The 26116-nt window shown below is 36.3% G+C and overlaps 1 protein-coding gene across 14 annotated transcripts in view; it reads left to right on the forward strand.

Moving 5' to 3' along the window:
- Positions 1 to 26116, forward strand: part of TRPM6 (transient receptor potential cation channel subfamily M member 6) — a 164414-nt gene that overhangs the window by 78830 nt on the left and 59468 nt on the right. For all 14 annotated transcript variants that reach the window (XM_036238423.1, XM_036238425.1, XM_036238428.1 and 11 more), the window contains 12 exons: positions 4440 to 4564; positions 6014 to 6185; positions 11261 to 11429; positions 12522 to 12645; positions 14556 to 14628; positions 14947 to 15047; positions 17398 to 17532; positions 18528 to 18581; positions 20483 to 20623; positions 22758 to 22892; positions 24020 to 24294; positions 25386 to 25614. In XM_036238423.1, the coding sequence (XP_036094316.1) occupies positions 4440 to 4564; positions 6014 to 6185; positions 11261 to 11429; positions 12522 to 12645; positions 14556 to 14628; positions 14947 to 15047; positions 17398 to 17532; positions 18528 to 18581; positions 20483 to 20623; positions 22758 to 22892; positions 24020 to 24294; positions 25386 to 25614 (1733 nt within the window). The remainder of the gene's footprint in view (positions 1 to 4439; positions 4565 to 6013; positions 6186 to 11260; positions 11430 to 12521; positions 12646 to 14555; positions 14629 to 14946; positions 15048 to 17397; positions 17533 to 18527; positions 18582 to 20482; positions 20624 to 22757; positions 22893 to 24019; positions 24295 to 25385; positions 25615 to 26116) is intronic.

Below are 26116 nucleotides of genomic sequence, written 5' to 3' on the forward strand. Positions count from 1 at the left end.
GTGGGAGAAAGATGAAAAGTGTTTTGACTAGGGAAAAAAAAAAGACCCTGAAGAACAATAGACCTTTCCTGGAATGTGTTTTCACTATTGTCAAAATATGCTATTTTTACATAATTTCTGGTAAAAGTTTCAGGTAAAAAGGAAATATTCTTTCATGGGCTTCTGACTATGGTGAGGTTATACAAAATATGGAAACGATGCAAGTGTGTAGTATGTGGGCGTGGACATGGTCAAGTTCCCAGGCATTGAAAATCAGTGAGGCATGCCACAATTGCATTGAGTGTATTGGGCATAAGGAGATAATTAACTACATAGTTGTCATTTCACTCATTCTATCGCTGACTCTTTCATACTCCTTGACATCTGACATTCAGGAACTTCACATAGTAGCCTCTGAACCTTTAACCCTACTTTGCATCAGTGTTTATGAATTGTCTACACATTGGAGAATCACGAAGGGGCTTTAAAAATACAGATGCACAGACTCTACCCCAGATTTATTAGAGTTTTTCAGGGTGGAGCTCCTGAAAGGTGTCTAATGTACAGTCAAGTTTGAGAACTAGTAACTTCCTAAACCCTACTCTCTTACCAATCTGTTACTAACCTATTATGATTCTGACATCACTTCAGATGGGTGGGTTCTTTCTCCACACCAGGCAGTTCTTCAATAACAGTGGGATGTCCTATGATTCAACTAAATTCTGATACTCTATCTGGAAATAACATTGGATTCTATGGGCTAAGGGCTCAGTCCCACAAGACTGTCCCTACTTCAGAGGCCAGTTACCAGTCCAGGTTGTTACCTGTAGTTCTGACCAACTGGCTGTAAGTTAGAGATTCCCATGACCTCCTCTATCGGTTTAGTCACTTGATTTCCAGTTTGTTATATATATATAAAAAATACATAACTCAGGAATAGCCAGGTGTGAGACACGCATGGGGACAAGCATGTGGGAAAGGGCACAGAGCTTCCATGTTCTCTTCACTTCTCTACATGTTCATTTACCTGGAAGCTCTCTAAACCCTGTCCATTTGGTTTTTATGGAGGCTTCATTGCACAGGCATGATTGATTAAAATCATTGATCATTAGTGATTGAACTCAATCTTCATCTTTCCTCCCTAGAAGTTTGGGGGTAGGACTGAAGTTCCAACCCTCTAATCATGTTTTTGTTTCCTCTGACAACCAGCCTCATCCTTAAGTGTAGTCCTAAAGTCACTTCATTAAAATACCTCAGTCACTCTCCTCACTTAGGAAATTTCAAGGATTTAAGGAGCTCTGTGTCAAGAATAGGACAAACGCCAAATATCACACTGTGGCTTTTCATTCTTCCTTTTATTTCTTCCTCTTTTGACTTTTTATTTTGGTTGGCTCTAGCCAGTGTTTTCTATTAAATTCAGCCCATCCTTTAAGATTTATACTAGATGCCAACACATCAATGAAGCATCCTCCATCTCAACTCATTTTTGTCTCTTATTGTCTTTAGCATTAACTGCCTGGAGTACTTGTAGCATGTCTAAGTTTTGCTTTACAGGTTAAGATGAGTCTGTAAATTAGATCTTTTTCCTCATTGTGAGGGCCTACATATTTGCTAGGCATTGAGCAATATGTGTTGATTTAACAAATCATTTCTTCTGACTGGAAGGAATGAAGGAAGCAAATGATTGAAAAAACAAAGCAAAATCAAACCAAGGAATTTAGCCTGTCACTAATGGGTAACTTGGTTGTTTTTCTTGTATCTTTTATTGAGATAATTATTATTTCACATTCTTGGGAGAAAAGTGAAGGTGGCAGTGTTTGTAATCCCTACTGTAGGACTTATTTTATTTCTAGTAATAAAGGGGGGTGGTTGGGAAAGTTTTACAGAGTTCAGAAAAAGGCAGATTTGAGCAAGGCTTTTTCTTTGAATAACTAACTGCATCACTGTATTCCATGCTTTATTTTACTTATTGCTTTTTTTTCTTTCCTTTTTTTTTTTTTTTTTACGTTTGAGATTAAGGCCTATTAAAGAAAACAAAATAATAGTATGAAGACAATTGAAATAGTTCATATGAACAAAGAAAATGGGGAATGAGACACAGTTGGAGCTCCCTTAAATAATAATCCAGGTCTGACCTGATTCGTCCATAGCTCCTTAGGGTTTAACTACTCAGGAACAATAGCAGCCTCTGGGATCTTATTGGAAATGCAGATCGCAGGCTTCTTCCCAGACCGTCAAGTTCAGGACCTAAATTTTTGTCACATCCCCAAATGTGTCTTACAGACATTTAATTTTAAGAAGCTCTGCTTATGAGCATCTGCCTATTCTTGAGATGCTTCTCAACTGTAATTGAACATTACTTGGCATAAATTTTTGACATTTACTTAAACTGTATGCCACAAGCCTAAAGAATCTTCTATGTGTAAAGCATTTGGGTAGATGCTGTGGATGAAAGATAAGAAAGATATGGGCCCTGGGTTTAGTGATGGGGTAAGTTGTGATAAATAGATAAGAAGAAACTAACTAAAAACTGATGCTAGCTGGGTTATCTTTGAGAAAGAAAGTATTTGGGAGTAAAAGGAAGAGGAAGAGAAATTCCAGTTCTGACTGAGGGCACCTGGAAAATCTTGGAGAAGGATATGGCTCTTGGTGTTAGCCTCAAGGGAAGAATAGGAAGAGACATTCTAGGCACAGGTAGTAGCTGTGGGCCAGGCACACAGCTGGAGATTAAGAGGTGTGTAGAAAGAGGTGAGAAAGCCATTGGCTGGATATGTCACGTGGCAGAGGCTGAGACAGCAAGGAAGAATGGACCTAGATTGGGTGCCATGCTGGTAGGCTGAGGTTTTATTCTCTACACAGTAGGCAGCCTTCAAAGGATTTTGAATAGGAGAATGAATAGGGAATGACAGATCTGTATGTATTATGTGTATTATTATATTATTATATAATATGTGTATTATATTATGTATCATTAAGATTACATGTATGTAGGCTGTTGAAAAACCACCACCATCATCACTACCACCACAATGCCGATAACCCATGTCAAACTGGAATCGAATGTTGGTTGTGGTAGATGGCTCCACAGTTGATAATGTTGTGTGCCTATGGTCTAGAACTCTGATTCTAGAAAATGACTCTGAGACAAGTGCAAAAGGTGGGTTAGAGGGGATGATACAGAAAGAGGGAAATGATTTAGAGGCTATGCATCAGTTGTATGCAACTTGTAGGGGTTTTTTTTTCTGTGCTAATATCACATGCAGAGTCAATACTATACGTAGGATGAATAAGTGGTATAATGCAGTGTTGTGATGAAAACTCAGATTAAGCCAATCTCAAAACTATGCACTGCATGGTTCCAACTATATGACATTCTGGAAAAGGCAAAGAATAAAAATTGTCTTTTTATTGAAGACAATGAAAAGATCAGTGGTTACTAGGGGTTAAATAGGGGGTAGGAGGGGCATGGGGTGAATAGGCAGAGTGCGGAGGATGTTTAGAGCAGTGAAAATAGTCTGTATGACACTATTATGGCGAATACATGTCGTTTATACATTTGTCCAAACTCATAGACTATACAACACCAAGGGCGAGCTCTAATGTCAAGTATGGACTTTGAGCGATAATGACATGTCAGCCCAGGTTCATTAGTTATAACGAGTGTACCCTCTGGTGGGGGATGTTCATAGTAGGGGAGGCTCGGTGTGTGGGGACAAGGGGCTTATTGAAATTTCCTGTATTTTCAATTTTACTTTGAACCTAAAACTGCTCTAAAATGTAAAGTCTATTATAAAAAGAAAAATCAGATATCCTGGATTAGAATCCAAGCTCTACAAATTACCAGTGTTATAACTTTGATAACTTTGGGCAAGTTATTGAACTTCTTTGTGCCTTAATTTTTGCCTATAAAATTTAATAATAGACTAAGAAAAATTTCTACTTAAAAGTGTAAATACATGTAAAACACTTGAAAGAGTACTTGGTGCATAGTAAGACTTGACTATTATAAGTATTGCCATTATTATCAATACCAGAAGGGCAAACAGTAATGTATTAGCTCTAGAATATTTGCATCTATAAAGCTATTCAATTAATTTGCCTCAGTGAAGCAAGGGACATATCTACAGAATGTTTTGCCGAGACAGTAGAGAAGGGTAGAGAAAAAAGTGCTTAGAATATTCATGGTTTCAGGGCTAGGCTTGTAAGACATTCTGGTTAGGCAGAACTGAATGTTATAAGCAGAAATTACCCATAGGGAGAGGAGAATTATTCAGGTAAAGAGATCAGTGAGTACGAGCTGTCAAGGGGGAGTGAACATACAGCAACTGATTCCACTGTGCCAGCAACTTCTCCTAACAGTGGCCTTTTGCCTATGCTTGTCTATTTGTCTCTTTCCGGGGGTCATGGTGTTTTGCATGATTTTTGAGTTAATGCCTGACTTCTAAACTGGTTGTTCCTAGGAGTGTCCAAACATGTTGGGGATGCCCTGAAAGCCCATTCCTCTCAGTGCTTGAGAAAAATCTGGACAGTTGGAATCCCTCCTTGGGGTGTCATTGAGAACCAGAGAGATCTTATTGGAAAAGATGTAAGTAGACCATCCTTTCACAACGAAAGGAAATGAACATATATCTAATTACAAATTTAGCACTATACTTGGATATCCAATAGACATCTTGAGTGTCAAGTGTCCAAAACCAACCCCTGACTTCCTACTGCTTCCCTTACCTTATCTTAGAAAATGACAATCCATCCTTGCAGTTACTCAAGCCAAAAGCCTTGGACTAATCCTGGAATGATCTTTGTCTCATGCCTCAAACTTGATCCTTCAACAAATTATCTCATCTTCACTTTAAAAATATATCCGGCTTCTGACCTCGACTATTGCTGAGCAGGGCCAAGCCACCATTTTCCATTACCTGGGTAATTAGAATAGCCTTTTCTATTCTCATTCTTGTCTCTTATTACAGTCTATCCTAAACACACTAGCGAGACCGGTTCCTCTAAAATATAAATCAGATCGAGCTTCTCCTCTGAATAAGCCTTCATTGGATCCTGTCTCGCTCAGAACAATAGCCAAGCTTTTTGCAATGTTGTACACGTAGTAAAACAAGGGACATTCATAATTTGGCCCTTCTCTTCCCTCTTCTCATACTACTCTCTGTTTCATTTATTCCTATATATTGATTCTTTGATACTATCTGTTTGTTGTTCTAAAGGGACTAAACCTGTCAAATTATGTTTATGACTAATGTATATTTTTGGTAAAAATCTCAGATATTACAAAAGGTATGAACAAGAAAGATAACTATCATTAATACTTTGGTGTGTATTATTACAGAATTTTTTCTATGTATGTGTACATGTGTATAATAATAAAAAAAGTTTGTATGTAAAATAAGTAATGACTGAAACCCACAACTGTGAATCTATTTTTTAGCTTAGCTATTTAACATAGTCATTTTTCTATGTCATTTAATATAGACAGGCTTATGGTTTACTTTATCTTTCATTTTGGAAAATTTAAACATATTAAAGAGTGGCTATATTAGAATAATGAACTCTTTTGTACCCATCTCCCATATTTTCTGGACAGTGAAGTGTTCTGTGTACCGATGCCGATCCCTAAACTGTTTTCCAACTATCTGAAGCAAGATAAGTATTGAAGTTGAAAATAAATATTTTGAACCATTTTTAGCAATGTGGCAGTGCTGTGACATCCAAGCACATGGTCAGTGGACTTATCTTGCTGAGCGTGGAATGTGCTAGTGTTGTTGAACTTGCATCGTTGAGTCTCATGAGCAGAACTGCATACTAGTCATACATAGTAGGATCACATATTGGTCCATAAAAAATGAAAAATAAAAGAAAATTCACCCTTCACCACACAAAGCTTGAGAAGCACTGCTCTTGGTTGCAAGTCATGCTTTTTAACCTCAACAAGAACTCTATAGCACACAAAGATAGGCCTTTGGAGCAGTTGAGCTGAGGGAAGGATCTCAAGCTCTGAGCATCCCTTGTCCGTGCTGTTCTGCAGGTGGTGTGCCTCTACCAGACTCTGGGAAACCCCCTCAGCAAGCTCGCCACACTCAACAGCATGCATTCCCACTTCATCCTGTCTGATGATGGGACTGTGGGCAAGTACGGAAATGAGATGAAGCTCAGGAGGAACCTGGAAAAGTACTTGTCTCTGCAGAAAATACACAGCTGTGAGTACGCTGGGGGTTCATCCATGACATCCTGGCTGGGGGCCTGCTGTGGGGCAAGGTGCTCTGTTGTCATTTGAGTAGAAAGGTCCAAGGTAGCTCCTGCCTCAAATTAACATGTGTAAACCCACAGCCTGAAGAAAACAGGGTGTGAAGTGGTACAGTGCTGTTGGTGACTGTTGGGAGGGAGGAAAAATCTCTGCGGGACAGTATAGATGAGGAGGTTTGTGGAGGAGTAGAAACTTCAGCAGAGCCTCCAAGAGTCCTTAGGGTTGAATGGATGGAGGGAGAGAGGAAAGAAGTATCAATGCGAGAATGGGAATGGCTAAGGAGCAATAAGGAGACTGCTCTCACAAGAGGGAGGCTATGAGCTTTCATAGGGGAGATGACACTTCACATATGGGTGGGGTGGCCCGAGACAGGAATGGGTTGTATTCAGACAGGGCTTTTAGAATAGGAACCACTGAAGGTATCCATGTTGTGACTTGCTCACAGTGGTACTTTTGCGGTGGCCATTTCCGAAGTATCTGTAGCAGGCAGAGGCTATGGGAGGGCTGGATTCAGTGAACATCCTTGAGTGGAGAGGTGGGAATACTTATGAGGAAGAGGAGGGCTCTGTGCTGCTGGGAGAAATGGAGACTTTTTGTCTGAGGCAGCAGAAGGTGGGCCCCTGCCTCTTTGATGAGTTAAATCTTCCAGATAATATTCCCACTCTTTGGAGCAGAAGGTAAGGAAGCAGGCAGGGCCTCGAGAGGCACAAGTCCTCGTCAACCTTTGACTCATGACTAGGAAAGCCTGATTGGTTGTCCTTTGAGTTTTTGGCCTTGATCCTCTGATGCAGCAGAATGTAGTGAGGTCAGACAGATCAAATCTCTGTCATTTACTCCCTGTGACCTTGGACAAGTTAACATATTCCAAACTGTTTTCTTAATATGAAATGCAAGGAACTATCTACTTCTAATTGATGTTGTGAGTATTGAGATAAAGTATGTTAGATGTGTGTTGAAAAGTGCTGGGTACACAGTATGTCTTCAGTACTGTCTATTTCTTTCTATCTTTTTATCTTTCTTTGATACAGGGGTCGTTTCCTGATTGGGGTGGGGGGTGAGGAAGGGACTCTGGGAAGTGTCACATAGAGCATATTATGAATGAAGATTGGAAGCTCTTTCAGGTCAAGAAAGGTGAGAGAGGATCAGGTGTGTGGTCCTCTGTAGAGTGGAAGTGGACAGGGGAAGGGAGACCCACAGAGGAGGGGACAGTCAGGAATTGGCTCTGAAGAAAAATCTCTGAGGGGCGGCTCTGTTAAGGGTCCGAAATATCAGTGACTTAAAATTTCCTGTTGCCTCTATTGACCTGTACTCACCATAGAAATTGCTCAGGGGTTCTGTACAGCACTCTTACGTGTGCCCAGGAGGCAAAGTCTTTGTCTTTCTTATTCCCTACTAATCCTCTCTTTGAGGATGAGTGAAAACAACCATGAGCTTACATATACCAGCAAGCGACAGTTCTACTTTCAAAGATCTTAAAACTTAAGATTTATTTGGAGAGTTTCAGTGTTTGTGGAGAAAGAATGTGGAGTCAGTGCCAGTGCATAGGTAACACTTACAGTTCTATGGGGAACTGATACGAAAAGAGCAAAAAGAGTAAAAACAGTAAACTGCCTACACACACACACACACGCACATACATGCACGTGCACACACACAAAATGGAAGAAGGAAAGAATGAAGAGAGAAAAGGAAGGAATGAAGAAAGGAAGGGCAAAAGTAAAAAACCCCTTAAGCAAAGCAAACTCCCAGTTCTTATACATCAAAGCTGATCTTCATACCTACCATGCTTACCAGGGAGGCTTTCTACCCTATTTGTATTTGTGATCAAAAAGGGATTTATTTGTATGGAATGAACATACTTGAATATTTTGTTGATTTCTTTTATTTCTTTTAAGTTGGGCTTCTTGGAGTCCCCGGCATACCCTTGATGCTGGAAGAAAGTACTTATCCAAAAAAAAAAAAAAAAAAAGAGACATTTAACTTTATAAAGTTGCTATAGGAATCCCTGGGTTCGGTCAGTTGTAATGTGGTCAATGTCAGTTTCTGTTCTGTAAGATTGTTTGGATAGACCCGATTCCTCTGTACTCCAGATCTGATTCTTCTGTATGTCTTTATAATTTGAGTCCTGATGAACCAGGCCGGGTTCCCTTTACTGGAGTGGCTCTTCCAGGAGCTTTTAATTTTGAGCTGTAATATCGTCTTCCTGCTTAACTGGGAGCCAGGAGTAGAGGCAGCTTTCTAGTGAGATTTCTCAGGGATTCTTTTCTTTTTAAACAAACTTAATTAGTAGCATCAGTAAGATCTTTTCTGTAGAAAACAATAAATATTTTTGTGGAAATTAATTATTGCTTTAAGGAAAATATACATAACAGAAATTGAATTCTATCTTTCCCTTTCCCACAAAATATCATCTTATTAATTTGTTTTTTTAGGATAATGTAAGTATTACATGCTCTCATTTATATAAAGCCAAAGAAGAGATGTTTTTCCATAATCTCCTATCAAAAACTAACCACTGTTAAATTTTTCATATTTATGCTTTCAGAAATTTTTAGACACACAAAGCAACATTTAAAAAATGTACACTGGGATTATATATTACCCCTACTTCTTTTATAGTTTTCCCCCAAACATGGATGAATTTCCACATCAATAAGCCTAATTTAGCACATTTTAATAGCTACCTAATACTTCATTATATAGGATGTAAGAGATTCTCTTCTAAAAGTTTTCTGAATTCATTTCAATAATTCCATGATTAAGGAAATATACACCTAAATTTTCTTCTGTTACTTTTATGCTTTAATATAACATTTTCTCCATTTCATTTCACTTTTATAAGACTATCTTATTAGAGGAATCCTGTGACTATTAATTGATATTTTGTGAAGGAGGAAAAAACTTTCCTCCTTCAAGTATTTTTTTGGCTGGTCTCATAAATAAATCTTTCTGAGATGGTTAACAAGACAAGTTGCCACATTTAATTACATATGTACATATGGGAACCTCACATACATGAGAGAGTCAGAGACCCCACACATATAAGAGGTTCAGAGACAGAAAGTTAAAATGTGGTATATATGGCATTCTGAGCTAAGGCTGAGGTAAGGTGTTTTGGGGCTTCAGAGGGGAGGAAGGTCATTGTAGGATGGTAGGAAGAGGACATGTTCAGCAATTAATAGTTTGTCCTGCCCTATAGATAGGTCACAAAAAGTTATTTGACATGATAACTCGTATTATGAGCAAGGGCCCTAACTTAAATTCTTCTAGGTAATTGGGAGTGGGGTGGGTAGGACAGAAGTTTCTCTTGAGCCCATAGGATCTTAGTTGCCTTAGCTCAAAATAGCCCTCATACCACAGGGGCACACCTTGGGGTAACGTTCTGAACCCCTACATTTTTTAAATTCACTTTTTAGTAATAGAAAGAAAATAATGAGTTAGAGGTATATATATATATATATAAAAATAAAAGTGTAGAATGTCAAAACAATCAAGTAAGCCGGAGAAAGTATTTGGATGCCTGGCCCACTCCTATTATCTGGTGGGGGGTGGGTGGGTGGGCACAGTACAGGGCAAGCAGACCACATGAAGTGTACACACAACATGTCCAAATACTTAAAATCCTTACATCAAACTAATAACCTGTATGATGTTCTACCCTTTACCTTTGAGTTTAGAATCTTGGATTTTTAGGAATAATGAACCAAAATACAGGGGTGAAGCAGAGCCAGCACCTTGCCCTGTCATATAGCTCACTCTCTGCTTCTCTTCCTAACCTTGGCTCAGTCCATTCTTGCCATGACAGGTGCCTCATGTGGTCACCTGGCCACACTAGCCTATATGTCCAGACTCTATCCACCTCTCCCGTACCCCCTGCCTTTTGCTTGGGCAAGTATGTTCTTGGGGAGAACATATTTGGGCAGAGGCCCAAGCAGTCAGTCCATGGTAGCAGGAATTTGGGGGTCTGGAGCACTCTAATAAATAGGGGAGCGGGCAAAGACTTCCCTCAAATGTTGGCCTTGTAGTCTCCTCACTGTGAGGGGGAGAAGCATGAGAAGCAGAAGGCACTGTAAAAGATAGGGCTCACATTAAAATCCTCAATGTGAATGTGGCATTGCCTGCCAGTTTTTCTTTTGAAAAGTAAAATGAAATATTGATTTAAATAAATCAATACATGTGTGATTTAAATGTTAAATCAAATAGGATATCTATAGAATAAAAAAAGTCTCTTTTCAAAATGTCCCCAAATAACATTGGATGTCAACTCTAATTGAAAAATAAAAATTAATTTAAAAACTCCCCAAATACCCAAATTCTCCTTCCCTTCTCTATTATTAATAATTTGATGTATGTCTTTCCAGTCTTCTCGATATATATTATACATACTCATGTCTATGTTTCTAAAAATAAATAGGATAATGCTATGAAAATAATTCCATAACTTTTTTTTACTTAATATCTTTTTAAAAAGAATGACTCCACAGTCTTCCTTTAATAAAATATGTAGTTCTGATAAGAATTTCAAAAGTGAAAAATAGAATAAATTGAAATGTATAACTTCTTTGAGATTTACCCATCACATCTTATTTTCAGAAATAACCGCCATTAAAAGTTGATTGAATAGGCAAAAGGTTGATCATTTTTGGATGAATGATGGGATATATTGGGATCCATTACTATTATTCTGTTTTATTTGAGATAAGTTTGAAATTTTCCACAATAAAAAGTTAAAATTTCTTAAAGACTACTTTTTTTTTTAATTAATGAAAACATTTAGCTGTTTTTTTTTTTAACCTGTGAAATCTTGAAGATGCTCTCATCGTATTTATGGTCCTTTTATTTAAAGTCTGATCTTCTGGCTTGGTCTTGAGCTATGCAAGCCTGAGTCAAAGAAGAGAGAGTTGCTAAGGCAAGTTACAAATATTTGTGGTGATTGAAACACTTGTGTGTGTCTGGAAATCAAAATGGCTGATTCACCAAGACAGGGTTGCTTTGTAATGGTTCGGTATTGTTTGTCATCTGAAATAGGCTCAAGACAAGGTGTGCCCATGGTGGGGCTGGTGGTGGAAGGAGGTCCCAATGTCATCCTCTCGGTGTGGGAGACTGTGAAAGACAAACATCCAGTGGTGGTGTGTGAAGGCACTGGAAGGGCTGCTGACCTCTTGGCCTTCACCCACAAGCACTTAGCAGATGGAGGGTGAGTTGTTGACTTTTTATTTTTAAAATTATGGGGACTATTTATTTCTCTGTTTTAGTTCTTGAAGCTCTGCTTTTATGTGCACCAGATATCTTTGGAGGACAGAGGTAGAGACTGTAATTTACTTTTCAGTAATTTTTATAGTTATTAATTAACATCAAAATGCCCTGTCACTCTACAATGATATATGTTGCTGTTTACTTAGCTAAAGAATGGTCTGCCTCTATAGGGGATGCTTAGGCCTTGTCTGAGCATCAGGAAAAAGTGTGGGGAGAGTGAGGGAGGAGATGCTCCTGCAATTGGCCCTGAAAAAATTCTGCACTGGGTGAGGGAACCAGTGTTGGCTCTAGATTGCCTTCAGATTCATTCACCATTAGTAAAAATACCAAGAATTGGGGCAATTGACATCCTGGCATTTATATAGGACATGTTGTGCTTATTCAAAGTTTTAGTTCTTTTCCCTTTTCAAATAAGAAAGCAGTTTTTCTCTAGCTATCCTATCTCCAGTGTGATTCTTCCTATTTCAAAAGCATGATATTTCCACTATGTAAGTAAATATAGTGATAATCAACTAAAATATCGACCCTACTAATTTACTTAGTAAACATTCACCGCTTGTTATAACTGCTCTCTGATGACTCTTTCCTTACAATTTCTCTCCTGTTTCAGCCCTCAGCTCTCTACTTCTACCCTCTACACCTTTCCTTATCCTTTCACTCCTGTCCCTTTCCTAAAGTCAGCCTCGATGAGTGATTCTTAAACCTTTTGTGGTTTCAGATCCTTTTGCAAATATGATGCCCACAACTTCTGGACCTTAATTGCTCCCTGGAAATCTGTCACCTGAGAGCCTGGCCTCAGAGTGCATTCTTTCCAAGATTGTAACGGATCGACGTATTCTCACTTTCAAATTCAGACTTCCCTGGTGCCTGCTTTCTTTTGCTTCCCACTCATTTTCTTCCATAGCAAAACTGTCCATAGAACGCTTCTCAGTCAGGTAGGGCAGACAGTTGGATTTTTTTATACTGATGTTGCTGTCTTGTTCCCAACTCTGCATTGTGTCAAGTCAGTCATGACCATCTATCTCTCTCCTAGATCCCTTCGTCCTCAGGTGAAGGAGGAGATCATCTGCATGATTCAGAACACTTTCAACTTTAGTCTTAAACAGTCCAAGCACCTTTTTCAAATTTTAATGGAGTGTATGGTACACAGAGATTCTGTGAGTATGATGAGGTGATGACTTAACTGACTTAAAAATGCCAATTTTCAACAATCATACTATTTATTTTCACTATTTTTTAAAGTATGGAATTTTTTATTTTTAACTTTATATATATATATATATATATATACTCGACAGAACTTGACCCCTAGTTGAGTAACTTGGCTCTTTACCCACCTGTTTAAAATTCCCAATTGTACCTGGGAAAAAGCACTTAGTATAGCAGTATTACATAAAAGAGATCAAGTCTGGCGAAAATTACACATAAATACTTTGAAAGATTAAAGAAACAGCTCCATGTCTTACATGACCTCGAGTTAGCTGGGTTAGATGATACATCACAGCATTCTGAGCGAATCCGGCAGGAGATCATTGGGAATGTACTGGCAGTGGGAAATGTCAGCGTATCCTATACTCTAGAATAGAAAACGGAGCCCACAAACTATGGACTATGAACATAATATGAATTCAGGAAAAGGTTTTAGTGTTTTAGGGTACTGTGATCAAAATTTTTATCAATGACTTGGTTGATATAAAGTTGACAGTAATTATGCACATATGTCTTGATTCATAGTGATATTTCCAGAATTTGAAGGCTGGACCAAATTATACAAGATTTTGGTAATATTTAAGCACTTGGCTACAAAAAACCAATTGAATAAGTTTGGGTTAAATAAAGCATGGCTAAACATGTGAAAAATCCTTTGGGATTTTAGTTGACTTAAAATAACAACAAAATTAACAATCATGTCTACAATTAGCACTGTGCTTTCTCTTTTTTTGAGAATTTAAATGATTTACCTAGTCATGCAGTTAACAAAATGGTAGAACTGAAATTTGAGCTGAGAACTGAAATCTTATATATGGTCTACTACATTTTATATTTTCCACAATAATCAGTAAGTTAAGAAAAAGACATGGTAAAGAGATTGCCCTTTTATTTGCCCCTTCCTGTCATCAAGGAGAGTTATTAATGAGCTATGTAATGCTCAGGAGGGAACTAGAGAAGGCAGCAAAGGGTTTGCACATTACAGGAATTAGGTTCTCAGCTCTTGTACAATTGAGGGTTGATTTTATGCATGAATATAGGGGGGCTGTTAGGTGGAGGAAAATAATGAGTGAATTGTAGTAATTTTTCTATCTTTATGGGACCTTAGAGATTAGGGTTCCTGTCATTTTGTGGGTGAGGATTCTGAGATTCAGAGGCTATAAGATATTTACCGAAGGCTGATATCTGGGGCTAGAACTTGTTGGTATGGGCTCTTTTTTGTTGACAGCTCCCTCTACTATATAAAATGTACCTTCATTTGGAAAGACTGAGAGACATTTGTTAACAGCAGGAGACCTTTTATAATCATAGATAACATCCTTCTTTGTTTTAAAAAAATATCAGTGACGTGCTAGGATACGCTGGACACTTTGACACCGTGCCGACAGTCTGTGCCATCCATTATACTTCCTCACTGGGTGCATTGTAATTGCCTCACTTATTTTATAAAAATTTTTTGAGGATTCATTTCTCATTAAAAAGCAAAAGTTTTAGTTTCTAAGGCTAAGGGAACAGAAGGAATGATTGTCTTTACATGAGCACTTGACAGAGATTTTCATTACAGCATGTGAATGATAAATTAATGTAGTAATATTCTTTCGTATATGTTTCCTCTAAGATACATGGAAGTTTTAGGTTTTTTTTTTTCCTTGCGTGAACATCTTCTCCATGAACTTACTTAAAATTTTTTTCTCTCCTATAAGTTAAAAAAAGTTTTTTTAACTTTGTGTGTTTTTTGACATTAATAAAGTTCATTTTCCTCAATTCATTAACTCAGAAGTAAGTTTTGTGGGCACTCTTGAAAGCATTTCTTGGCTAATTCCCAAAATGTGTGGCTTTCTGTTTTTCAACTGTTTAGATTATCATATTTGAGGCTGATTCTGAGGAGTTGCAAGACCTTGATTTAGCAATCCTAACAGCTCTGTTAAAAGGTGGGTATTTGAAGTACAAATTGGTAGTTACAAAATAGTCATGGGATGTGAAATACAGCAAAGGGAATATAGTCAATAATATTGCATTGTTTATGTATAGTGCCAGGTGAGTACTAGAGTGTTTAGGGGGAATCACTTTCTAAATTACGTAAATGTCTAACCATTATGCTGTACACCTGAAAATAATATATTTTAAAAAGGTGAGTGTCTCAATAGGGTTATAACTGTTCCTCAGTTTCTCTTTTCACATTCCATGGCACTTTGTGCTTTATATGTTGACATTTTAAATAAATTGTATGATCCTTTCTTTTACCCTAGGCACAAATTTATCAGCATCTGAACAAATAAATCTGGCAATGGCTTGGGACAGAATGGACATTGCCAAGAAACACATCCTAATACATGGACAACATTGGCAGGTATAATGAAAATGGTTATGCGAAAAAAATATTTTGTGTGTTGATTTTTTAGGGAGGAAAGAGAAAATTGGAGGATAAATATATTGGATTGATGGGGGAGCAGGGGGTAGCATCTCTGTAGTTGGGTGCCCAAGGATCGATCACTAGAATATTTCTCTCATCTACTCTGCTTTCCTGAAAACAGTTTTTTCCCTCTGGCTCTGCAGCCTAATTGAAGCTGACAAAGGAAGACGCAAGGAAAGAATGGAAGGATTTTTTTTTTTAATCGTTATTTAAAACTTAAAGTCCATCTTATTTTTTTCGTTAGAATGTAATAAGTTCTCAAGGTAGAAATTAGTGAAAACAGAAAAACGGAAGAAAGATGACCTGTAGTGGTAGTGATAATAATCATTAACATTTTATTTTTAAAAATTACAGTTGTGGCCATATCGCAGGTTTATTATTTTTGGATCAAACTAATCCATGCACAATTTTAAAACATCAACTGGTATTAAAAGGTTACTATTCAAACTAGTTCTTTGCCCTGCTAATCCCAAGAACCAAACACTTTTGACATTTGTTTTGACTGCTCTGGAATTTGTAGATCTCCATATTTCTAAATATAAGTTATATTGCTGTTTGTGTGGTTTATTGGTTTTAGACAGCTGCCCTTTAGACTGGTTGCCTTGCTATTCGTGGTGCTGAACTGTCGTCCTTCATTGTCGTGTGGGAGTCCTGTGTTAGAGCACTTGTTTTCTGTATTCCCTATCTTCCTCTTTCTTGGTTTACTCCTTTATTTTAATGGTGTGCATCCTTCAGTAATTCGCTGAGAAATGGAGGATGAGAGATCAAAATTTTGAGGACTTGTGTGTTTGAATATATTTTAATTCAAGTTTGGAAGTAATTCTCTTAGAGAATTCTGAATGCTAAGCTTCTAGTACCCAACATTGCTGCTGAGAAGGAAAAATCTTTCTTTTCCAATCCTTTATTTGTGACCATTTTTTCTCCCTCTGGAAGTTTAAAAAACCCTTTTCCAGTGTTCTGAGATTCACAATGATGTGTATTGTTGTGAGTCTTCATATCCATTATGCTAGACACATGCTTTCAAATCAACAATAATACATTTCCATCTGGGGAATTTCTTCCCATCTTTTCTCTGCTTTCTTTTTGGAATGTCTATTATTTAAATGTTAGGCCATGGATTGCTCCTCTAATATTTGCTTATTCCTCTTATCTTTTATATCTTTTTTTTTTTTGATAGTTTTCCTCAACTTTAATTTTCCTGCCTTGCAGGTAGCTTTTTGTTTTTGGTAACATACTCTTAATTTCTAAATTTGTTCTTTGATTGTCCTTTTTAAACAAATAGCATCCTGAATACAAATATCTTCATTTATTTCTGAGGCTATTAATGATAGTGGTTTTGAAATTTTCCTTTTCCTGCATTGTCTGATTCCTCCTAGCTGATGTTTTGTGTTCTATTTGTTCTAGACTTTTTGTTTAGGAATAGAGGATAGAAAACACATTAGAAATTCTGAGCCTATAGGTTTGAGCTTCATAGTGCAGTGATCTGGCTGCCATTTGTTGGGGGACATGAGATGTCAGCATATTCATGTCTTTTCTCTGGTGTTAGTCACAATACTGGAAAAGAACCCATCCAGCCCCTGCCTGGAAGGTAAAAGCCTTGTTACTTGTGTTATGGAAGCTAGATGGTGGACGATGACTAGGAAGGTTCCAACATTAGGAATTCCACACATGTGCTTCTATTTCATCCTGATGCTGCCAGAATTCTGTGGCATAATTTGTTTGGTTATTGACTTTTTCAAGTTTCAATTTCTGTGGACTTTTACTTTCTGGCTTTCTGGAGACTGCTACATCAATTACTGTTTGACCATCTGCTTTCCAACTTAAAAAATGTAGTACTCTTCTTATACTTATGGATTCATTAAAAAAAAAATCCCTTTACTATAGTTTTAATGGCGTTTTAGGTAGGAGTATGTTTAATTTGGCATTTAAAATATACCCAGAGTCAGGTGTAGTTTAAATGGAAACATGCCAAGTTACCTACTTCTACCCCCAAAAGAGAAACATTTGGTTTTTATTTGAATTTCATTAAACCTGTACATTAATTTGGGAACTGTTGAGATCTTTATAATAGTCAGTCTTCTCATTCAAGAAAAAATTTATTTAGCATGTCCTTTACAACTTCAAGTTCACTTTTTATTATTTCTTCACTGAGATCCTGAACATTTATAAGTAAGATATACTTTTTTATATTTATTGTGCCTGTATAGTTTTTAGTTCAAATATACATAATTCTTTATTTCTAGTTTCTTAATTGTCTCTATTTTTTATTTGTTTTTACTCCCTGAAGCCCGGATCACTGGAACAAGCAATGTTAGATGCTTTAGTGATGGATCGGGTGGATTTTGTGAAACTCTTGATAGAATATGGAGTGAATCTCCATCGCTTTCTTACCATCCCTCGACTGGAAGAGCTCTATAACACAGTGAGTGTTGGATCATTTCCTCAATTAGCTCCTTTAAGGTTTCCCTTAAGATTTAGCTTGAGTGTTCAAGTCTTCTTGAGTGTTTGTGTGCAAATATAGCTCACAGAGAGACAGACTTTTCAACCAAAGGAGAAATATTCTTACCAATTCCATTTTATCTATGGTCATTTCTATATTACCTATAATTAGTTTTCACAGAGTAGACGCATAAACTAACTTAAGAAAGTATTGTAGTAAGACTGTAGTTAATGCTAAAATTGCGAATAAGAACAAATTAGTATTATTGAGTTATTGAAAGCATCTCAACCTAAGGGCACAGTTAAAATTCCGTTTCTGAAACTTTCCTGTGCAAACCCTTTATTGAAACTAAACTGGGTTACTCATTGTAAAGATTCCAATTGCTTAAGTCCTGTACCCTTCTTGAAATGTCCTTCCTTGTCCTTTGACTCTTAGCTTTTCTTCTTGAATACTTCGGTGCACAGTGATCTGTCCCTATGTACAAATTACTTACAACTCTTTTTGAGCACATACAGCTTCATGTTGTTGATTTTTTTTTAAGTACCTACTCTCTTCTATTAGACTATAAAAACTCTTCAAAGGAAGTACTTATATTCTTCATTGACTCCCTCAGAAGCTTGATTGAACATAAGTAAGTGTTCAATAAATATTTGTTGATGGAATTTGTAATTGTGTGATTTATACTGATAAAGAATAGTTATAAATTAGTTAAAATTTCTGCCTCTTGTGATATAAAGTTAATTAAGTCCTTACTACCTACCTATATATATCTTGCTTTGAAAAATATTTCAATTTAATCACATCTTCTATTGGGAAACACTTTCCTTAGAATTAATTTAGCTTAAGCTTCATTGCTAACAATGTCGAAGAAAATTTTCAATATTCTGAATTATTTATGCATTCTGAAATGGTTTTTTTCCTCAAGTACATGGTAATTAAAAGCTAATTAAAATTCTTCCTTTTGTTCTTTATTACAGAAACAAGGACCTACTAATATGCTCTTGCATCATCTTGTCCAAGATGTAAAACAGGTAACCCAATTACAAAAGTGTACAAAGGTCTTTGTGTATTCCCCTAACTTTGTGATGGAGCTGTCATAAGATATAGCTTTGTAAAATGTAGATTTGGATATTCTATTTGAATCATCTACCCCCTTTACCAGTGACTGGACAATTTTATCACCAGACCCCACTCTTACATATTTTTCCTGTATAATTCACTTTGTGTTTTTAAAGTTTTGATCCACTCAGTAAGTAGAAGTGGCTAATAATTATTTTCTTTTATAGAATATGAATCAAAAACATACAAAACTTCTAATCAGAAGTTCAGCTCAACATGATATAGCAGTATTGCCAATGATGATAATAATATCTTTTGAAAATAAAGACACTACTTATTTCTGTTGTCTTTATCAGAGGACAAATACATGATTTCCATTGTTTTTGTTATTATCATTTTGACTATTAGTGATAGTTTGGAGGCTTTTACTTCTTTCCACAGTCGAAGCATTGTTCTAGGAAACCAGGATGAATCCCACTGCTCTATACCCTTTCTTATATTTTGCTCATTATGTTCTCATTGAATCTCAAGTTAAGTCAGACTTAAATAATCTGTATAATCTGTCCCATTACTTACCAAAACTTGCCAATTTTAACAGGTTTTTATGCATTAATTCCTTCTCTTTTAATTACCAAGAACTTTTATTCAACATATGCAGAAAACTGGGTATGCCTTTTATTAGTCACTGTGATTAAAATCCCTCCATGGCATATTTCAAAATTTCTTCCCTTGTTTTTTTGCAAGTGTAATGTCTTGATGGAGAGGGGCTTTCTGATTACATTGACTTGGTGAGAGAGCCAGAGTGAAAGGAGCGTGGAAGAAGACATTTAATTTGCAAATCAGTAGTCAGCAAAAGTGTCCCTGCTGATGTACATTTAGTTTGCATTGATTTATGCTATATCGAAATAATTTTCCTTAGGTATTTCCTTAAACTCTGATTCTGTCACAAGAAACTGAAAACAAAAAGGGAATTGGATAGGTTAAATATGCTCTTAACTAGCAGCAAATAGAGCATAATTCTTGGTATTCCTTGAAAAAATAAATTATGAATACAAAAAAGAGAAATTAAATTATTCACACATTCATATATATCACCTTATTTCTTGTTCAAAGCTTTGTGAATGTTATTCATAATCTGTTTTTTTCAACGGTCTTGTTCAGCACTCTGTGTGCCTTTAAAAATGTCCTGTGAATTGCAGTTCAGGAGCAATAAATAGTATTGAAAAAATAGTAAAGTGAGTTTTAAGGGGACTAAGATGCAAGTACTCGGATGTCTGCTACTCAGCTCTCCTACCAACCATAACATTTTCTTGGCACAGCTTCATGTTTTGTATCTCATTTGGTTCTGCCGTTCCATGTTCCTTATTTCTATTTGTTCTACTTCAAGTACTTCCATGCTCTTTTTTGTATGTATGACGTGATCAACACAATGCAAAGCATTCTAGCCATTTTCATAAAAAGAGAGGGTGAAGATTTAACCCAATGTTAATTTTGGATCACATACATTCAATTTATCCTTCAGTAATTTTATTTTTGTTGTAGTAGTTAGGTTATTTCCAGTTACAAACAATCTTTTATACTATATTTAAATGTATTTTATTCTAAGGTATGTACGTGCATGAGAGAAGAAAAAGAGTGAATGAGCAGAAATCAATGTCTATAAAACTAAAATCATGTTAAGGCTGAGTATCCTTTTCTGTCTGAACAAGTAGACTATATCAATAGCTGGTCATATTAATTGATTAGTTTGTAAAGATAATTGAAAAGTACGAGTGTACCTCTGCAGTTGATTTGGTTATGTTCTAATGGCATGGTAGAAGAAAGAGACTGAAAAAAATAACTGAAAGTTATTGATTATGTATTTTTGTTCCAGCACACCCTTCTCTCAGGCTACAGCATAACCCTAATTGACATTGGATTGGTAGTAGAGTACCTCATTGGTGGAGCATATCGCAGCAGCTACACTAGAAAAAATTTCAGAGCCCTCTACAACAACCTCTACAGAAAACATAAGGTAGCACAAATGAAACCTACCCTAATAAAATTAAGGATAAGTAGTAGTGATACTTTTTATAAAATGGCTTGGGAAGTTCAGATGGGATTGGTTCTAAAACACATATTCTATTTATTGACATTTTTTGAGGATCAGCTCTATGAAAGGTACTGTGTTAAGTGCTGGAATGCTGGCCTGGGACAAACATAAAGATTGGGAGTTTAGAACAGTTGTAGAGGAAACAGATTTATGAATAACTGGCCATAATACAAAACATTATTTAATATATTTGCGTAGAAATAATGTGATGAAAGATGAACAGTTCTTCTCTTTTTTTCTTTTATTTTGAAAATACAGACATCTAAAGCTTGATAGGATTAGATCCGTAGACTCACAGTGGTCCACAGTCTGGAGATGACAAACTTGGGACCACTGTGTAGGGATTCTATTGGAAGATGCATGCAGAATATACTTAAAAATACATATTGTACATATTTATTTTTCCTCATTGTTTTGAAAGTCTAGGAATGTAAAATTAGATTATTTAGCAGAGAAAACTTTGCTTGTTTCTTAAAATTTTCCTTACAAATTAGTAAACGGAAAAGTCTAGTTCTCAAAGGATAATGAAAATGTTAGAAAAGGTAGTTTTGAATATTTTTGGTTGAGAAAAGAGCAGGAGCAATGAAGGGCACAACCTTGTGGACATCAGGGAATGTTTATGCACTGTCAAGGAGACCTTTGTCACTGGAGAAGTGCCAGGAGGTTGTGAGGGATGAGACTTAAAAGCTAGTTTGGGGTAAGATCACATGGAAAGTCTGGAATATCAAGCTACAGTGACCTTTATTGGTAAAGAAGTAGATGAAGTGAAAGGCTAACTTGGCTTTAGGAAATGAAAAAACAAAAGAAAAAACCCCCAAAATCTTACATAGAAAATGTTCTTTATTGAAATTTCAAAGGCATAGGGATATACTTCAGATGTCAGTTCCTTTATTAAAATAAAAAATACACCTTGCTGCGAGGTTACCAGTGGCGGGTACGAGGACTGACTATGGCTTTGGTATAGCCCAGTGGAGAGCAGGCTAGACACGTTCCCTACTGTCCTTTCTAGAAGTAGGAAATTACCCATTTCTCTCATTATTTTCTAGTGAAAGAGTAGAGTTTAATGTGTTTCCTAGTAGATCAGATCGTAGCGATTATAAATACATGGTTTGGAGTTAAAGATCTGGAAGTGAATCTTCATTTTGCTCAGTAGTTGCTGTGTAATCTTGAATGAGAAACTTAACCTGTATATCAGCTTCCTCACCTATAATATGGGAATAATAATACCCCTTCCATAAATTCCTCAAAAGCACTAAATAATAGCTAAAACCCCAGATTTCTGGGTTTTTCATAAAGGATATAAAGTAACTATTAATAATAAGTCATTACGATTATTACTAATGATTCTATTAAGTCTGTATTACAATGATAATAATTCGAGTATTATCTTTAAAACGTCTTGATTAGACTTTAAGAAGTCTAATTTATATCCATAAAACATAAACTAAAATACTTAAACGCCTGTGGTTTGCATTATAAATTTTCATACCAGTCTCTAAGAATGCTTCTTTTTATTTTTCTTTCTCATTGCTGAAAGCTTCATGCTAATAAGCAATAAATTATGTTGTTGTTGGGCCTAGCCATTAGAATTCCAGTGGTGATATTATATAACACGTGGAGAAATCACATAACTTTCTAACTTAACCTTAACCTTGGAGGTGTTTGTGAATGGGAACTTTTTCTTATCAGAACTGTGTATCTTTATTGCCTACTTGGAGCTTGTTCCAGATATAGAACATCCATTGATTCTAATGGAATTTCCACATAGAGAAGGATTGCAGATATATAATCGGAAACGAAAGAACATGTTCTCTGAGATGTTTGGAAATAGTGTGTTTAATAAGGAGATCATGAGAGCTCCTTTTTGGGTGACTGAGTAATTAATTTCTGATTAATGATTAATTACTAATCATGGATGAGAGACCGAACCATTGGATATTTAATAGGACATGATATTATATTTGATTTTCATTACTGTCTAGAAATAAAGTAATTGTTACTGATATAATCTTTTCTCCTTTTCATTTTATTTTGAAAATAAAATAACATATGCCAGAGAGTGACCAGCTGTGCTCAAAGCCTTTCCCAGCCCTCTCTTCACAGGAGATGCACCTCAGCAAGCGGAAAAGAATCTACAGAAAGTACGCTTCATTCTCAGTTCATTAGAACTGCCCTGCCTTACAAGTTCAAGGTACCATTACTTCTTTTAAGACTTAAAAGTAAAATTATTCTTGCAGACTGAGACCATTTCGTCATTTAAAATTGGAGAAAAGGAGGTAGAAATAGAGGAACCATTTACAAGCATCATAAACAAATGTCCCAAATAAAAAACAACACAGCTATCCTCTAACAATGAGCAAAGGCCCAGGACAGCACTGGGAGCTAAATGATTGCCAAGGCTGGCATTTCAGTCATATCATCCTTGTTCCCACTGCCACCATGTCTAGATGGTGACTCAGAAAGGTAGTCCATGGGAGGGCATGCAAAAAATGTAATCCTTAATCAAACACCAAATCCTCATCCTCCTGTCCCCAAGGCTAATTGGATGTGACTTTTTCCTTCTCTTCTTTTACTTCTTTCTCAGATTGTCCTTTTGCATCTTATTTTGTCCCCTTTAAGGCTTTCTTGAAATTAATTTTAGCCTAATATTACACTTTGGCAATGATAATGTGTGTGTGTGTGTGTGTGTGTATGTGTGTATGCATGCGCATGTACATACAACATTGTTACTTCCTCCTCATACTACCTCAATCCTACTTTTCTTGTGGGATAAATGCTTTTGCTGAGTTTTCATTAATGGTTACTATGTTGACTGAAAGAGGTTTGCTTTCCATACCTTCTAGAATAAAAAGGTATTTTATGAAATTACCCTTTATTTATAAATCATCAGTGATTATAAATTTCCTTTATTTATAGAAATAGAAGAAGCTTATTACAATTTTTACTATGACTCTTTTAATTAAAAATAATAATTGTTGGCTTTAGGAAATGAAAAAAACAAAAGAAAAAGAATCCCAAATCTTACATAATAGTGGCTCTGTTCGAAAGGTGCAGTGTTTTAAGTTGTGGTAAAAAAATTTAAAGTATCTCAGCTTAGGGACCCTAGAACTATTAGATGCAATAAGAAATAGATTACCTTAAAAGGCCACTTTATTTTGCTTTTCTGGTTTATAAAGTGCTATTAGTGTTCTATCTTTTTTCAGTGATTTAAAAAATATTTCTAGGATATTCTATTTTTAAATTTTTTATTTATATTTTTAGGTAAAACAGCATAAATCTGAGTATTTGGAAACCCATTCCTATTTTATTTTCCAACAGGAAAAGTCTGTAGCCCTTCATAAATTGAAGAAGTTGAAAGAACAAAACATATCAGATGACCCTGAGGCTCCTGGCTTTACTTACCCTTACAATGAACTGCTGGTTTGGGCTGTGCTAATGAAAAGGCAGAAGATGGCCATGTTCTTCTGGCAGCATGGCGAGGAGGCCACGGTTAAGGCAGTGATGGCTTGTATACTCTACCGAGCCATGGCACGGGAAGCTAAGGAGAGCAACATGGTGGATGATGCCTCTGAAGAGTTGAAAAATTACTCAAAGTAGGAGTTCTCTCTTCACTTCATACTAAACATCAGCAGTTCTTAGAATGGTTAGACACTTTTATCTCCCTCACCTTAGACTTGTAAGATGAGTAGACTTGTTCCTGTGCATTTCATGTGTTTCCTGTGAATAAGAGTCTTTAGGTATTTTAAGGAAGTTTTTGTGAAATAAAAGGAAGAGAGGTGGCCTTCAAGTTGGGACACTTGGGTTCTAGTCCTTCTTAGTCCAGCTGTTTATTAACTGGGTGAGTTAGTTGACCAGATTTTAGGACTTCAGTTTTCTCACTGCAAAATGTTCAGTTAATGATTTTGAAAGTCTCTCCCAACTCTCACAGTCTTTGATACTAAGTTAAATTAAAACTTGTGGTTTACTTTAAGTAACTCTCAGGCAGAAAAACAAATGTATTATGTATTAAAGAACCAGAGCATGATGGTGGAAGATGGAAAAGTTAGAAATGTTTTTGATTTTTTCGATTATTTAAGTATTATAGTAGTGAGGGAAGAAGGGAAGCTAGAATTAATAATAAGAAACTAATTTAGAATTTTAATTTAAAAAGTTACAGAGAATGACAGCATCTACTCTTTAAATATAATGAATGACTTGCCAGAAAATCCCAGAAAATGTCTCCATGTCTGGTTTCTTAACGTCATCTATGGATTTTGTAAAATCTTTTAAAAAAAAAAAAAAAGTAGTTCCACAATTTTTCTTAATGGCTAGTCTGTTTTGAACAGTATTTTCTGTCAAAAAATTTCTTAATTAGGTTTTATCAGGGAGTCCCAACCCAAGCTATATATTGCCTGATCTGTGGGGTGGAATTGGCTCCCTCCCATAAATAGCTCAGGCATTCCTGGTGTAAACTAATTCTGCACACTAAAGTGTAAGCCCTCTAGTTCTGTTCCTTCAGGAAAGGGAGAACAATCCATTTTCTGAGCAGCAATCCCTTTTCGAATAGCTTGTGCAAACCGAGGTTATTAAGTTGCTGTTTGCTCTTTTGTATTAATCTTTTCAGAGTCTCATATCTAATCTTTTTGAGTGTTTCTGGGGCTCTCGCCTGTATTTATTTTTGCCGATCACCGTTGTGTCATTACAGACAGTTTGGGCAGCTTGCCCTGGATGTGCTGGAGAAGGCATTCAAGCAGAATGAGAGAATGGCCATGAAGCTGCTGACCTATGAACTCAAGAACTGGAGCAATTCTACTTGTTTGAAACTGGCTGTGTCTGGAGGATTGCGGCCTTTTGTTTCGCATACTTGTACCCAAATGTTGCTGACAGACATGTGGATGGGGCGCCTGAAAATGAGAAAAAATTCTTGGTTAAAGGTACATTTACTTGCTTTATTGAGTTTAATATTAGTTTAGTCTGAAGGTCTGTACTCTTGAGTTCTTTTTTTCTTTTTTTCTTTTTCTTTTTTTTTTGGTTCCAGAAGATTATCTTCAAGAAACCAATTAATATCTTTGAATTTCACGGATGAGCTGGGAACTTTCCAGTGGGACCTGACGACTACTTTATCTCCCATTACCACAGTTTTTTTTTTTTTTCCGATGGGGATAATTGTACGAGCTCTGTTCATCACAAAGGCATACATACTCTTGTGAAGGTGGTTAGAAGATGTTATGCAAGATTTCCTTAGTAGTAACATATGCAAACATGATACAACTAATACAAACATGTAAGATTTCATTAGTAATTAACTTCATTGCCTCCGATAATTATAACAGAAGTAAATGAGACTTTAGTGAAATTTCACTCAGCTTAAGAATACTAACCAATAATAAATTAAATAAAATTAGCAATTTCTGTTGTTTTGCTCATTCAGTGAGC

The sequence above is a fragment of the Rousettus aegyptiacus genome, unplaced genomic scaffold, assembly GCF_014176215.1.
Source record: "Rousettus aegyptiacus isolate mRouAeg1 unplaced genomic scaffold, mRouAeg1.p scaffold_m13_p_3, whole genome shotgun sequence".
Taxonomy (NCBI): domain Eukaryota; kingdom Metazoa; phylum Chordata; class Mammalia; order Chiroptera; family Pteropodidae; genus Rousettus; species Rousettus aegyptiacus.